Source organism: Silene latifolia, chromosome 11 (assembly GCF_048544455.1).
Source record: "Silene latifolia isolate original U9 population chromosome 11, ASM4854445v1, whole genome shotgun sequence".
In the NCBI taxonomy this organism is placed as follows: Eukaryota; Viridiplantae; Streptophyta; class Magnoliopsida; order Caryophyllales; family Caryophyllaceae; genus Silene; species Silene latifolia.
In genome coordinates this window covers 12,945,024-12,961,760 of record NC_133536.1, presented here as the reverse complement: position 1 = coordinate 12,961,760, position 16,737 = coordinate 12,945,024, and the positions used below count along the sequence as shown (strand labels likewise).

Genomic DNA, 16,737 nt, shown 5'->3' with positions numbered 1-16,737 from the left:
TGTAATAGAGAGAAAGAATGTGAATGAACTAATGAAATTTAATCCAACATGTTCATTATAATTATAAACTAAAAGACATGAATAAAGCTTCAAAAATCCTAAAAACTATAGTAACTTATTCGATATTTCCATCTTTTTTAAATATTCATACAGCTTGAATGACACTACTACTACTGTTTTTCCCTTCCTGCAGTTCGGAGCTAGTACCAGCAGGAGCACTGGCATGAAACGCTGATTGTCGAGATGAAGGTCCGAGTAGACTCAGAGATAGTTGGGGTTGACCTGCTGCTAACCCGTTCTCAGTCTCACTGAGATTGAGCTGAGACATACCCACTAGATGGTCAACATTGGCTGGGTCTGTTCGGTGAACTGGGGTGGGTTTTAAGACCTGATGGTGTAAGATTTCAATTTCGGGTTGGATTGAATTTTGTTTCCAGGATGATGGTGGATATGGAATGGGAATAAAGAAAGTCGGGATAGGAGGCGGCAATGCCGGGATTTCCTGGGTTTCTTGTACTTCTTCGGTGGGTGTTGTTTCCATGGGCTCACTCTCGGTACCCAGAGAGAGATCTAGGGATGGTAGAGCATTACAACTATCGGTTTCTCTCAGAAAGGGTTGGGGAGGTGATGATTGTTCTTCAGGCACATTCTCTGGCCCTTCTGGCCCTTCAGCTACCTGGAAAATAAAATAAAAACAGATGTCAACATGGTTCAAAACTTGCGAGTATCAAAGTGGGACTCAAAACCGTCTGAACTGAACTGAACTTGAATGGATCTGAACTGAACTGAACTAAAATAAAGAGTTAATTTGTGAAGAGAAAAGCTGAGTCACTTATGTATCATATGAGGTTGAGATATACGGAGTAGGTAGTTAAATAGTTTCAAAACCTACACGCATCTTCTACCATACTACGAAATTCCATATATCGTATATTTTCTCCCCGTAGCACATAGAGTAAACTAGATAGCACAAGCAAATACTCCCTCCCATTATGCTGTGTACTTGACTTAGATTGTTCATATTTTCTTTCGGATCGTGTTTTCAGGCGAGGCATGTGCAAGTAGGGCTGTGGGAATTTTGACAAGAGTTATTGTGCCCGAAAGAGACTACTTAACAGAAAAGGAAATCTAAACAATCTAATGTGATGTCCCCCAAAGAAAAAAGGACAGAAGAACAATCCAACAGAACCGAGAAAGTACAAATGAGACATTCAAAACCTAAGCTCCAAATCTTCTACGCACTATTAAAAGTCGCTCTAGAAAACTATACGGCCATTGTTATCTATTCCAGACAGTGAGTTATGTCATGGGCTTCATGGGTTCCTAACCCAGGAGCTCACGTTCATGTCAAAAGTATCAACTATTATTTTTACGTCATAAACATTGAACCATATTAGACCTTGCTAAAATTTACAACTTCCATGAAATTTTACATACACATGCTAATCAGAATAAAAAGAAGGCAAGAGATGGGTCGAAACAGAAGTTACACTATGAGATAGAGAACACTAACCATATCTGGGACCATGTCAAAAAGACTTGACCTCCTCTTTCTACGAGTTGCATTACTCTGACGGATAAAATATTTCTGGGCATGGCTCGCCACCTGGGTAGGCGTCCTAGATATTACATAACTTCTTGCAATTCCTCTCCAATCTCCCTTACCCAACTTCTGAAGACCGATTAAGAAAAGACGATGCTCCTCTTCCGTCCAAGGTTTACCTGAAGGAAAAATCCGAAGTAGGTAAATAACAGGTGAAGAAATTGATATGATGGAACTTCTGTGCACACTATGCACGCAAATCAAGTCCTCACAGTCCCTCAAAGCATCAAAAGAGATCAGAGTATCTCCAAATTCACTGCAACTCCCAGATTGGTAACACCATAAACAACATTACCTAGTGCCTCAAGCCCGTCGCCTAGGGGGGCGGTGGGTATAAGGGTTAAGGCCTTAAAAGGGAGTTACATGTACTTTGCCTTACCCGTATGTGAGAAAACACATGGAGACTGTTTTTGACTGACTCATAAACATAATGATAATTCTGCTAGAAATTGCATAGTCCAGCTGTTGCTAGAAAACAGACTGTTTTTGACTGACTCGTAAAAAAGAACAAGACCCCTAAACGTGGAATCGAGATACATTGTCGAATGAATAGTAACAACCCCACCCGTACATAGTGCTCTCATTGCGACCCGAGAGTTTCTCATAAACCACGAGAAGCAATGTTAAAGATTCACTGTTTATATAAAACGAGCATCAGCAAATAATCCCTTGCCGGGATCATGATTTGAGAAAATGTCTTTGAAATCACGAAGGATCTCATGCGCAATCAATATTACTGTATTAGACCCAAGTCCCCACTTGACCATGAATATTTTTTCCATCTTTTACACTGGCCATACAAGCACAGACACCTCAATTTTGCAGCACAATTCAGTTTCACCACAATATGGTAAATCCCGATCTCCAGAAATTACCACTGACAATGATAATGCCAAGACACCAACATAATACGATAAATCTGTACTAACAGCAATCATAGTAGCAACCATAACAAAACATGTGAATATAAATGCTATGAGAACAAAGTTACAGAAACAAAACTTCCACAAACTTAATTGTCACCCTTTTCATGACTAAGAAACAATCCCCGGTAAAAGCCGCCTTATTTTGACTGATTTATAATGCACCCAACTCAAGTATCGGACAAGTTTTAACTACATACACATAAAACTATCACCTACCAACCTAACCAAAAACCAATTAAATCCATATCCCCGCCAAACCAAACGACTAAAAGACAAAAACTAATTATTCCCTCAATAATGCACTCGTAACCTGAAAAATCAAATTTATTATCGTCACAAACATTATTGACCTAAACAACCACAAGCCAATCATAACCAATAAAACTTTCACAAACTTAATTGTCACCCTTTTCATGACTAAGCAACAACGCCCGACGATAAAAGTCACATTATTTTTCTACACGGCTTCACTCGATATTGACTAATTTATAAAGCGCCCAACATCAAGTAAAACAGGCGATAAGTGTCCAAGCTACAACTCGTCCAAGTCAAAATCTTTTTATTTGTATCTTTTTGTTGAACGCCTATTTTGTTTCCTCTAGAGAGTCCGTATTCAGGGAAGCTATAACTAAGTACCCAAAAAAACTATCACCTACCAACCTAACCAAAAATCAACTCAATCCACATCTCCGCCAAACCAAACGAGTAAAAGACACAAATTGATTATACCGTCAATAATGCACTCGTAACCTGAATGATCAAATTATTATCGTCACTAACATTATTGACCTAAACAACACAATCCAATCATAACCAGAAAAACCTCCACCTAGTCCAACACAATGGAATTGACACAAACCTAAATGCATTACAAGGTCCCCACAAGACCATAACCTCAAACCCAAAGAAAAGACAACATGACCCTGCAACTTGTTAAAGCCACTCTTTCTCTACATGCAAGCAACAACACAAACCCACTTGGTTTATGATAAGGTGCTATATCCATAAAACTCTTGCCTCTATTTATTAGGACCACATGTATATCAGGTAATCAAAAGTGTTAACGATGCTCTACAGTCTAGAATCAATGCACATACGGCTTTAAAGCGTAATAACCTACCACCAACACCGCCCTCCTATCAAACACGATCATTAAACTAATCCCTTACGTGGATCACCTGTGCTCCCTAAAATGCCAAAAGGCTTCCTAACCATACTAAAATTATTCGTCATCCATTCATTGTTTATCCAACATAACTCTTCCTAGATTTGTTCCCCACCTACTCGTTTATCACCCCACGTATTTCTTTTCCGATAAGAAAATAAGGGTCAACTTACCTATCTCATTCTTTCAGATGTATTCCTGGTGAACATACAAATTCACAAACTTCGCAACTTTTAAACCGTTTTAATCTCATTGATTAAGAAGACGGGTACAATTGGTGGGTAGCTTTACAACTCGAAAGGAAAATCATGAGTTTCTTAAAAGACAGGGCAACTCCGATCAGCTAGCTTAGATGGCAAGGATCATAAACCTAACATTCCTTGACAAACACTTCTACTCAGTTGATGCATTCACAGAAATAACCCGAATTTACGCCGAAATTATGGGCCTTCTAACAGATGGATCATGTCATTTTCAAATAAAATGTAAACTTGTTTGAACAATCAACATGCAATAGAATCACTTCCAACATAAATATACACACACACAAAAAAAACATAAGATATTAAATTACTAATGATCAACTTTATCCATCAACACATAAATGTATAATCAAAATATTTAAAAAAAAAATCAACAAAATTAAATCTTTCCACTCCTAATAAAACACCCATTATTCATAGATAACACGTATTCTCGTATATCGAGATTTACCCAGTGCGCACCTGGTAAAAAGGTATCGAAATCCGGAAACAAAAAAAACAATAACATTAACTAATCTTATGAAAAAAAAAAAAAAAAAAAAAAAAGACCAACCTTTTTTCCTCTCACCACGACGATTAGAAGAAGAACAAGACACATGATGATTCGGATCATCAGACAAATACCCATCACGAACCGGGTCATGGGCAGGCGAACCGGGTTGGTCCGGCTGCGGTGACGTAGCAGCCGAGGATGGTGACGCATGATTATTATTATAATAATGAGATAAATTACCCATACTTGCACTTTTCTTCATGAACGACCCATCTGTCAACCTCACGCCAAACAACCTCACCCCGCCCCCTCCACCGCCATGACCACCGCCGTTTGCGGTGGCGGCGGTGGGTGCACGTGTTGGACACGTGCGGGAGTTGTGACCATTGTTGGAACAATGAGAACACCGCCTTGTCATTAAAAATAAAAAAAAATTAAGAAAAATTGGAAAAGATTTGATTTTTTTGTGTTTTTTGAGGTTGGTTTTTTTTTTTTTTTTAGATTTGCATGTGGGTGGAAAACTTTGAAGTGGGGTTTGGAAAAAGATTGGATTTTGTTAGGTGGGTTTGTGTTTTAATTATCTTTTGATTAATTAATTTGATAAAATGATTTGATGATTTGGTAATTTGGTGATGGGGATTTTGATGGGTTTATAAGGGGGATTAGGGGATTGTTAAATAGCCGATTTTTATATGAGACGGTTTTATGAGACGTACTTTAGGGGGAGAGTGAGGGATTATATATGTGGGGGAGGAAATGAGGATTATTGAGGAAGGGGGATTAGTGGATAGGAAATCAAAGGAGATTTTGGGTTAAGGGAAAAAATGAGGAATTTAAGGAAAGGAAATGAAGAAAAAACGCGGTTGTGTGATATTGTTATGTTGTTTGGTGTTTATGTTAATGTTAATGTGGTTGATTGGGTGAATAGATTGGACTTTTTGAGTGCTTTGGGTTGTATTTTGTGGAGGGAAAATGAAAGGGCGCCACCGGGTGACACCCAATTTGGGCGCCACCCTCTCACATGGGGTGAGTGGGGACCCCATCAATTAAGAATGGTTGTGAGAGGGTGGCACCCAATTTGGGCGTCACCCGGTGGCGCCCTATCACTATCCTTTTGTGGAGTGGGTGTAACGTGTGAGGAGGGCTTTTAGGGTGGAGTAAGTCTTGCTTAAAACGGGTTGGATTTTAAGACGGGTTGTTGTGTGAGAGGAAATGGGTAGAGGGGACAAAGGTGGGACCTCCCATGTGCTCTCCACTCACCCTAAATGGGTATTTTGTGAGAGAATATGGTATCCGTCTTATTAATAAGACGGATGCCTTGGTCTGAAATAAGAATTGGTGTTTAGGGTGGGATAATTTGAGGATTTTTTTGGGATTTAAGGTGGGGGATTTATTTTATTTTTTGATTTCTTGGATATTAGGTTTTTTTAAACTCGAATAAATATTACTGTACATGTTTGACTTTTTGTGCAGACAAAAAACCGACTAAAATGATAATAACATGAGTATGTCCAAAGTTGGCCAACGATGCGGGCTAGCTTGGCCCGACGGGCCAAAAGATTGTAGCCCGCCCAGTCTGTGTGATGGTCCAGCACAGACCGCGTCTCTTATAAGGTCGCACCAATGTCACCTTTCTGTTGGCTGGCCCGACCACAACACTAGAACAATAAAAAAAAATAAACTAGGCTCAGTCCAACTCATCATGGCCCGACACCGCCTAGTGGTCCATAATCAGGCCACTGATTTTGAAACCCAACCCGACAATGAAGAAGAGTCGTTTTGTGCCCGAGCCCAATTTGCCCCGTGGCTCGGCTCTATGGCCACGTGTAAAACGATTATAAGAAAAAGAAGTGATATCATACTGTAGTGAATAGGAGGGAATAAGTCGAGCAATGGATATAAATGGGGAGGTAGAGAAGTGATCATATTAAAAAAAAAAAAAAAAAAAAAAAAAAAAAAAGATACCTCTTCATACCACACCAATGATAATATTGAGAATCTTGGCACTATTTATGGTCGTATGAAATCTTCGATATTATTCTTAATCAATAAAACAAAATATAGTCATATGAGATCTTGTTTGATTTATCGTCGTGAATTATAAGAATATCAAATTTTTATAATTTTTAATAATGTGTAACTAAAGATATTTATGTTGCAAAACGTATCTCGACAAGCGTGAAAAAGTCAATGTTATCATTTGTGTGATAGGAAAGGAGTAATAAAGTCAAACTAAATTGTTTTCTTAAATTGAGAGTAATCAAACATATCTCGTCCTTGCATACATGAGATAGGACTAGGAGAGAGAGTTACAGCCTTACAGGATATCAAGTCGGATATGAATGCCATTTTGTTTGTTTTAGCAAAATGAATGTGAAAATAAGAAAGCAAATCTAAAAGATATCCCAAATTCTTATTTCAGACTGTCATATTCGTCAGAAATAGTCAGACGGATATTATTTCCTCTCACAAAAAATCCATTTAAGGTGTGAGTGAGAAAGCATATGGGGGTGTCCCACCATCTATGTGTTTTTCACTTGTGAGAGGTCTTATTGCGGTCTGAAATAAGACAGTCTTAAGTAAGACGGACTGACAACATATAAAGATCCGATGCCAATCTACAATGCTACTGTAGAATTTTTGGAGGGGATCTTGTAAATCTGCAGACTGTATTGTCAATTAAACTAATCTAGGTGGCAATTTGGTGAATTGGGTTAGCTATGGATTTGGTCAAAGCCGAATAGGTGTTCATATCATTTCAGGTTGCATCAAGTTAATAATAACATTTACACAAAATCTCATTGAATACGGGCGATATCCGTCATAAGCTTGTGACGGATACCTTTTCCTTTCATAAAATGCCCATTAAGAAGTGAGTGGGAAGCACATGAGAAGTGCCCCACCTTTTCCCCTCTCCCTTTTTATGAGAGGTCACAAGCTTGTGACAGGATTAGCTCGTCACAAGCAATACTAGTTGTAACATTTAAGATGGTCATGATTTGCCGGGCCATCCAAATGGCAAGCCTGGTTCGGTTCGGGTCATTATTGACTATGACAATCAACATATACTTGATCTGATATATTTTTATATGTGAACTACTAATTTTATATTAATGTTATTTATATGTGCATATATTTTAGTTTAAAGTTAAAATAATTAAGAAAAAAAATGTCTATATTTGATGTATTTGATCATTTAAGCTTACTAGCTATCACTTACTTATCAAGTCATTTATCAGGTTGAGTCATTATCAGATTATGAGCCATTTTAAGTCCGTTTTAGTTTGGCTCAAGTTAGGATAAATTGGTTGTTATCGGTACTCAAATTAACTTTGGGTCAAGTCGAGTGTAGCTTATGTAAAGTTAGATTTCAGATCATTTGGGGGTGAATTTCTCGAATTGAGTCAACTTTTATTAGCTCTGTTGATGACACATAGCTAATGAGAGTATAAATACCCTTCTAACTTTCTAAGGCATAGTCCATCATTCAATTGGAATTAAGCACTTACTTTTGATAGCAACGTAAATGCTACAGTAATTAATTTAGCTAAGCAAGCCCAAAATCAAAGGATGATAAATGGTCACGTGGAAGCGTGAGACGGGGTTTCCTTTCTAAAACACGTGCTAATTAGCAGCTAAGGTATTTCTAAGCCAAACATATGCACGTCAAAAGTCCAGCTTTCTTGATTATCCGCATTATCTTATCTTGGTGCTCACATTTGGATAAATTATCCGTTTAATATGAAAATGAAAAGTCACTTGTACATCACACTACTACTCCCTCTATTTCAATTAATAATTCACACTGACTTTATACAGAAAAATAAAATAAGTGTAAATTATTGATTAGGACGAAAAATTTACTCCGATTATGGTAAAACTAGTTTTTGAACCCGTGTACTGTACGGGTGGTAACGTAAAGTATTATTAAAAGTAAATTTACGTGCTTTTTGAATTTAGTAAATTACTAATTAAACTTTAGAAAATGGTCTAACCATACACTTTTTATAAGTTTGTGTTGCTTAATTGTGAAGTACTTTGCTTTTTTTTTTCCTCAATTTTTTAACTTATGAAAAGCAAAATCTGAAAAGTAAATATAAAATTATTGTAGATTTCATAACTTGTTTATTTACGCAATATACATTTAATTTTACTCATTGTTATACGTTTTATATCATATTACCCCGCTTGTTAGTTCTTCTCTCAATTATTTACCTTTTCTCTTATCACTGACTTGACAACCTCGAAACCCACCAACAGACCTTTCATCACAGTGATGACTGCACTGCACTAAACACCTCGAACCACAACGTCCTTCTCAACCAATATCTCAGCAGCCCCCACAACTAACCATCTAGGTAGCACCAAAACGGACACGTGATACGACATCCCATGAAATTTAGGACACGGGACACGCTATTTAAATTTAATAAAAAAAAACATATTTTATGGTTATAAATAACGCATGATTTTATTTTTGTAATGTATTTGATTCTAAATTTAATGTATTTGATACTAAATTGAGGTAACTGAAGGTAAAAGTCGACTTTAACTATAACTAATTCTAATTTCGCACTCAAACCAATCTTCTAGTCAGTCTCTTTTGAGAATTTATTCCTCGTGTAAACAATAACATGATTAGGCGTGTGTCCGATAAGTGTCGGGTGTCCGACACGGTGTCGGACACGGGACTGCTAGTTTGGAGGAGTGTCCGTGCTACCTAGCTAACCATCACCCTGCAATCCATATCATACATCCTCCAATTACTCATCCTCCCTCTTGCCTCCACCATCCCCATACGTCCGCCCGACCCCACCCCATGCGTGACTCCCAACCCTTCTCGTAGCCTTATGCAACTCCCCACCCCATCATTACCTACCCATCGTGACCCATCTCCTATAACGACCTCCCACCATTAACACCACCCATTCATTCTCTATTTACTAACACGTTATTTACTCATTATCTTTCAATGTCGTAATGTTATGCATTAATTGTAGATAATTTTTTGAAGTCACTTCAATTTATATAAATTGAAAATAATATGAAGTATTTAAATTGATTTTTTAATAATTTTTTTAATGACTCTATATTATCTATTAATTACTCGTGATCTGATATATTTTATGGAATTGGTTGAGAAGAATCACAATAATCATTTATGCATTAATGGTCATTCATTAATAAACGCAATTGCTAAATCATACACACCATTTTACTACATCATATACATTTTGTCACTTTTTCCCCCTCATACCCTTTCTCTTAAAACACAAAAAAAAATAACTCTCTCCCCTCAATAGCCCCCATACCCAATGACCCAAACCCCTCCCGTCGGCGTCGCCACCTAGCAACAGTCACCGCCTCTGGTCTCACCGGTTGATGCATCGGAAGTCGGAGATTTCGCTGGTGTCCTTGTGTGTTATCGTCTCCTCATTCCCGAAAATAGCACCCCACCATAAAATTCGAAACCCCACCATTTATGGCTCCAAACCGTCGCCGTCACATCAAAATTCAGACTAATAGTGACAAATCTGCAGAAAACGACGTCGTGGGTCACTATTGGAGGGAGTTAGTGTGACCGGAAGAGTGCCGGCGTGAGGGTTTTCCTCGTCGGAGATATAGTTGCGCGAGTCCCCTATAATATAATCGATTTGTGTGACGTAGATTGCATCAACAAAAGACGTTCTTTTCATTACTGGTAAAATTTTATACGCCGGAGAAATTAATGGTCAAATTGGATGTGTCGTTTGTGCTCGCCGGAGGCGTCCCTGACACCGTGAATTAAGCAGTAGAATTGTAGAAGACATTCTTCATTTCTCTCTCTATTAAGGGTTGTTTGTGGGTATGGATGAGAGGGGCAAAGTCGGAAAAAGTGTAAATTTTGTGTAGGATTTAGTAAAAGTGTGTGTAGGATTTAGCGAGTCCCTTAATAAAATACAATAATTTGTCTAATCTATATATATATTTCGTTCTATCGTTCTATTCCCAAGGTACATGTTAGAAAAACCGTTATTTCTATACGTGTGGACGAATAAAAATTAAAATTAATGCGTCAAATACAAATATATGCCAAAAATAGAAATAGATAATTATTGACCGATACACCCAAAAAAGAAAATAGATAACTATTGACCAGAATGATGAGAGTATTTTGAAAGTATTTAAAAAATTGAATAAATTAAAATCTTATCCCTTACTATTATAAAGAATGAGACCAATGTCACTTTGAGAGAGGAAGTGGTGGTCACTTAAGGTAATATCCGTAGTTTAATTATTTACCATAATAAATTTATAAAGAGGATAGTTAATTTCGAATAAATTTTAGATAAAATAGGACAATAAAAGTAAAATAGGAGGAGTATCACTCTTGTGTTACATATTATATTTACAACCATGTTGTATATTTATGAGCGTGAATAATCTACATGTTTATAATTGGGTCTTGTATCATGCTTACACCTGTGTCGTATATCATGTTAATAACTTCGTAAAGAAACGAATTATACCATGTTCGAAGTTTTAAAAATGTTTTTAATAAAATAATTGTTGCAAATAGATATAGAAAAAGGAGGATAAACTTATTAAGATTATGAAAAGGTAGTCGGTACTCGATCTGTTCTGGGGTTTTTTTTATTCCATTTTGGAGGGTCTCAGTCAATTGTTTGTCTTTATATTTTAGATTAATCTTTGATGGTTAAAACAAAAAAAATTGAATCCTCCCCACTTAATTTAGTCTATTTGTCATTTAATAATTGACTCCTTTTTTTCTTTGTCTTTCTGCCAAAACAAAAGGCAAACAAATCAATTGTATCTTTTTATTTTAGATTTGCCTTTAATAGGCAATTGAATTCTCCCCATTTTGTACTTGTCATCTAATAATGACCCTTCTTCTTTCCTTGTCTTTCTCCAAAGCAAAAGGCAAATAAATTGACCAAAATAGAGGGAATATCCAAGTATACTCCATTTTATTATTACCCTACTTCTATTTTGAAATGATTTTAGGGAAAAAAAATTCATAATAATTTTATTAATATAATCGAATTACCAACACTACACCATTACATGCACATTCAAAAGTTTTAATCTAATACGTTGGATATCCGAATACTTACTCTAATCGAAATATGAGACATGAATATAGTTAACGATAAACATTTCCATTTATTTATAGAGATTTTATGGAGAATGATATGCAATATCCATTTTTTTATATACGGAGTATCATCTTTCCCTGCAATATATTATGCGATTGAACTTGGAAGATACAACTTTAAAATACACAAAACATAGAGTAATACGTACAAAGCTATATCATATATACAACTAATATACTCCATATAAGGATTAAAGATGGCAAAATATGAAGAATGCGAAAATAGTAGGAAGCACAATGAGTATGTTTGAAATTGATGAGAGACAAAAATAAAATGAAATTATAAGGATATGAGAGACTAAAAATTACGTCCAATTAGTGACTAAATAGTAAAAAGCCTCCTTTTTTTAAATGCCGTTAATAAATATAATCTTGAGCAAATATCTCCTTAAAAGATTATACTGAAACTATGTTTAAAAATATGTTAAAAAATCAACAACTTTCAGTTTTTTTAACAATGTTTACGTGATTGCCTTTTTTTTTTTAATAAAGTGGAGAGTGACACGTGGCATTTGAAGGGGCTATGACATGTGGCAATCAAAGAGGATGACGGTTATTGCTTTAATATAATATATATATGATTCTATTATACTCAAACTCTTTTTTATTTTATTTTAATGTTATTTAATAAATTAAATTTCTTTTTAGCACCCACTTCAAAAAAAAATTCACCAATAAGATACATCCATCTATCACTTGAAATAACGACTTTGGTCATAGGTAAATTTGAAAATTATTTTTTGACAATTATTAACAACGGCTATGCTAAAATAACACTAAATAACAATTAGATATAGGGAAAAGTGATGATTGACCCCCTGTAAGTCTGTAACAGTTAGTTTTAGGTTGGGTCAATTTTGGGTTTGTTGGCTTCGGGTCGAGCCGGGTTATTTCGGGTTCGGTCCTTTTTGGGTCAACTATTATCGAGTTGTTCATGAATAATAATCAGTTTGTAACAATAAACATTCGAGTCGGGTTATAGTAGGTCGAGTCAATTCGGGTTTCGGGTCAAGTTCGGGTCTTGGGTTCAGGTGTTAAGTGGGGTTATTCAGGTCAGGTCAATTTTACCAGATCTAGATATATACCCCTTCCACACACTCATTTTCACCCCATTTCATTAAAATACTACTCTCATATGAAAATGAGTGTGTATAGGCAGAGGCGAATCCAGGATTTTGATTCAGGTGTAGCAAAATATATACTCAAGGTAAAGTGTATAGATAATTAGTGTGAAAACCGTAAATATTGGTGTAGCAAATCACAAAATTCTAACTGAATTTTTTGTTTTTGGTGTAGCGGCTGCTACACCGTAGCCGTATGTGGCCTCGCCCCTGTGTATAGGGAGTATTATTTAGTGTAATTATGTGAGCTCATGGATTCAGTTCCACCATGAGCATGCATCCTGATACCACCCGATATAAAGAGAGAATACGAATCACTATACCAATTCAAATTGTTTAATAGAGGATAAACAACAAAGCAGCTAGTTTATTTTTTGTTTTTATGATGTCTAATGAGTCACAAGGATAGTACAATATCAGAGGTAAGGGTATTTAAACGTGGAATCTATTGTCCACTAATAGGCGGACAGCTGGCATATTAATGATGTTCTCCTAATAACAAGGGTGGAGATAATTAGTGCCATTAATTGCATTATCTATTTCGGTTTATTGCGGCAGAGGTATTTAATAGGAGTACGTAACAAAGTAACTTTGGCAAACAACATTAACACTCGACCATCTTACTTGTGGATTTAAAGTGCTCCTTGTGCACTGTTCATGACCGACCATTTACCCTTGTTGACCACCCTTAATAGCTTTAATTTTGGACATGCAGCAACTATTTTAGTTGAAGGGGCTATTTAATAACAACTCCATCTAGATAGATACGAGTACTTTGTATCTTGATTCTTGCATAATTAAGATAAAATCAATTTGTTTAAATAAAAAACTATTACAAATAATTACTTAAGATTTAAATTTAAATTTGGGTCTCACGAGTCACGACTACAAAACAACGGTATGTAGATGGTACCTAGAGATCGACCACCATGTCTTTCTTAAAATATGGTGGCCGTGTTTAGATGACCATCGAGGATTTTGTAGAGGGATTAGGGAAGAGAGAAGAGAGAAGAGAGGCGACTAGCTTGTTTTAGACCTAATGATAGTTTTGATATTTGCTACCAAAAAAAAAAAAAAAACATAGTTTTGATATTGACGATTGTACAATCTTAGTTATGATTGAGTTCATCATCATTACTTGGTTTATCAATTTAGGTTATGTTTTGTTGAGTTGAAAGCCTGAAAGTAGGTGAACTGAACTGAAATGAGTTGAACTGAGTCGAATGAAGCTGAATTAAACTTAACGAAATTGAAGTGAGCTAAATTGAATTGAATGAAGCTGAACTGGACTAGGGTGAGATTAACTAAATTGAACTTAATTAACTAGAAAACTAAAAAAACATAACAATTGTATTAATAGGAAAGCCAGTACAGCAACAACAACAACAACAATAAGAATAATAAATTTGAGCAGAGTTAAACTTAATTGAACTGTGCTGAGCTAAAGGAACGAAACTGAACTGAAATGTTGCTGGAATGAGTTAAACTAAAATGGAATGAGCTGAAGTGGGTTGAACTAAGTTAAATATGAACTGAAATTAAACCGAAAAGAACAAGACCTTAGTGAAAAACCATCTCTAACAAGTCTTTGTGAAAGGGTAGATGGTGGTCTCTTTAACTCTTTTTGATGAAAAGGAAAACGGATACTCCCTCCGTCCCGGTCAATTGTTGTTCTTTGGTTTTGACACAAAGACCAAGGAAAGAGGAGGGGGCCAATTACTAAATGACAAGTGGACCAAATTGAGTGTGAATGATCAAATTACTCATCAAGTTCATTCTTAAAATAGAAAAGACAACAATTGACTGAGACACAAAAAAATGAAAAAGGACAACAAATGACCGGGAAGGAGGGAGTATTATTTTGGAGACGCCAGAGGGTAAAAAGTAGAGAAAAGACAGCTGACTATGTTTCTACACAATGATATGAAAAATTTTTGTGCGCTCTAAAAGGGCCGTACTCCTTACACCTAAACCTATAAAGATTATGATCCTCTCGAAGGAGACAAGAATTTTTCGATATACTCAGTATAGTTTTGATATTGACGAGTCCATATACTCTTTACTCATGATCAAGTTCATCATTACTCCGTAATTCCGTATTACTTAATGACTAGGGAATAAGTAACAATTTCGCATATTACCAATTAGTTTAATGCCTTATGTAACAAAGAGATTGTTACTGAGACTAGAAATTAATCATATTATTAGGTTGTCTCTCGCTGGCTAATGAACAAAGCTTGAAGGAAATTAAGATGATGTTTGTTTGTTGGCGAAAAATAGGGGATGATGTCTCTGAGCAAATTAAGGAAAGCCAAAATTTAATATAAAGATAGCCGTACCATTGTGGTTTTCTCGTGGAAGGTACATTGAATTTAACCCCTTCGTCTATGCAAATATATGGCTAATCACAGTGCATCTTATCATCTTATTATCCATCTTTATTATTACTCATATCTTAAACAAGTGGTTAGGGGTTCGATTCCTGACTCTTGCGAATGAAAAAGCCAAATTTAGGAGTGATCAACCCCTTAAATTGCCTTTAGTACCCCGAACAAGATTACTCCAACTGTCGGTAGGGGATATTCTGGTCAACCTCTATACATGATGTCTCTGGATCTTGCAATTGTAGTTTGACTTAAAACCTTAAATTTTGCAAAGGACAATGCTTAATTCTATACTCCCTCCATCCCTATCATTCAACCAATAAAAGATAAACAGATGATTAAGACGTTAAGCCACTATCTACACTATCCCCATATACCACATATTTATGTAGCCAAACTAGCGATAGTAGTTAGATATAACTCATTTTATGCCGATTGTTCAAACATATATCTGAATCTTACAAATTTAGTCATCCCGTAACAAAACTTGCTTAGTCATTTTACAAAAGTAAAAATAAAATTTCACCATCCCGAAAACATACTCCGTATTACTTTATTTATTTTCTGACTTTAATAACTAATACTTCTTCGGATTTAATCATTTGTTTACCTTTTATATTCACTAGAAGAAGTATTTTAATTAAAGATAAATAAATTGAGACGAGAAAATAAGTGACAAAGTTACCAACTACAAGTGTGCAACAACCGTAGTGTACGTCCGTACGAGTCCTAAATAAATTGGGAGTAGATCGAGTGAAGTGTTGAAGCCGTCACTCGGAGACCAAAATGTGAAAAACATGATAATTCTACCGTCCATGGTTCACATATCACGTTATCAAATATGTGCGCGTTAAGATTTAAGACTGACGAATAAGTAAATAAACCTTCGCGTACTCTCTATTTCGTGTGCGTCTCTCTATTTTAGTCCAACATTGACTTTCCTCGGATATCATTTTGACTAAAAAAAGTACTCCCTTTAATTCACAATAAACCTCCCATTTTATTTTGGCACAAAAATTAAGGAAACACACTACCCCACCATATAATTAAATTTGGACCATACAAATACACTACCCCACCATACAATTAAATTTGGATCACACAAACACTTACCAAAAAAGAAAATAGGAAGGTTATTGTGAATAACCGAAAAAGGAAATAGAGAATGGAAAGAAAATTGACTAAGAACTACGGAGTAAGAAGTAAGGAACATAAATATATTTCCGCAATTATTCTTATGCAAGACCAATTTAAGCAAATATTGTGCATGTTGATCTTGGTAGGCGACTATGCTCTCTTATACGCGGTTAGAGTACGAGTGCGCTACGATTCACAATTCACATTGCGATCCACAACAGTAGACATGGCAAATGGGTCAATCGGGCCGGGTCGAGTTCATCGGGCAGGGGCATTCGGGTCTCAGGTTGGTTGGTCGGGTCTATTTTGGGTTAAACGGGTCGAGTTATTTTGGATCGGGCCATTTTCGGTTAAATGAATAAGAGAGAAAAAGTCATTTCAAGTATTTTCGAATCATTATGAGTTATGTTTTGTCAGGTCATATTCAGGCTGGGTGTTTTGGATCGGGTCATTTTCGGGTCGGGTCAGTTACGGGTATAGAAAGCTCGG

General features: G+C 36.1%; 1 protein-coding gene across 1 annotated transcript; it reads right to left on the bottom strand.

Moving 5' to 3' along the window:
* Positions 1-5,354, bottom strand: LOC141611101 (transcription factor MYBS3-like). Its single transcript, XM_074429517.1, has 3 exons — positions 4,511-5,354; positions 1,514-1,722; positions 1-676 (listed from the first exon to the last, which is right to left on the bottom strand). Exons 1-3 carry the CDS (start codon positions 4,866-4,868, stop codon positions 146-148), a joined length of 1,098 nt encoding a protein of 365 aa, XP_074285618.1. The 5' UTR covers positions 4,869-5,354; the 3' UTR covers positions 1-145.
* Between the last annotated feature and the right edge of the window lie 11,383 nt (positions 5,355-16,737).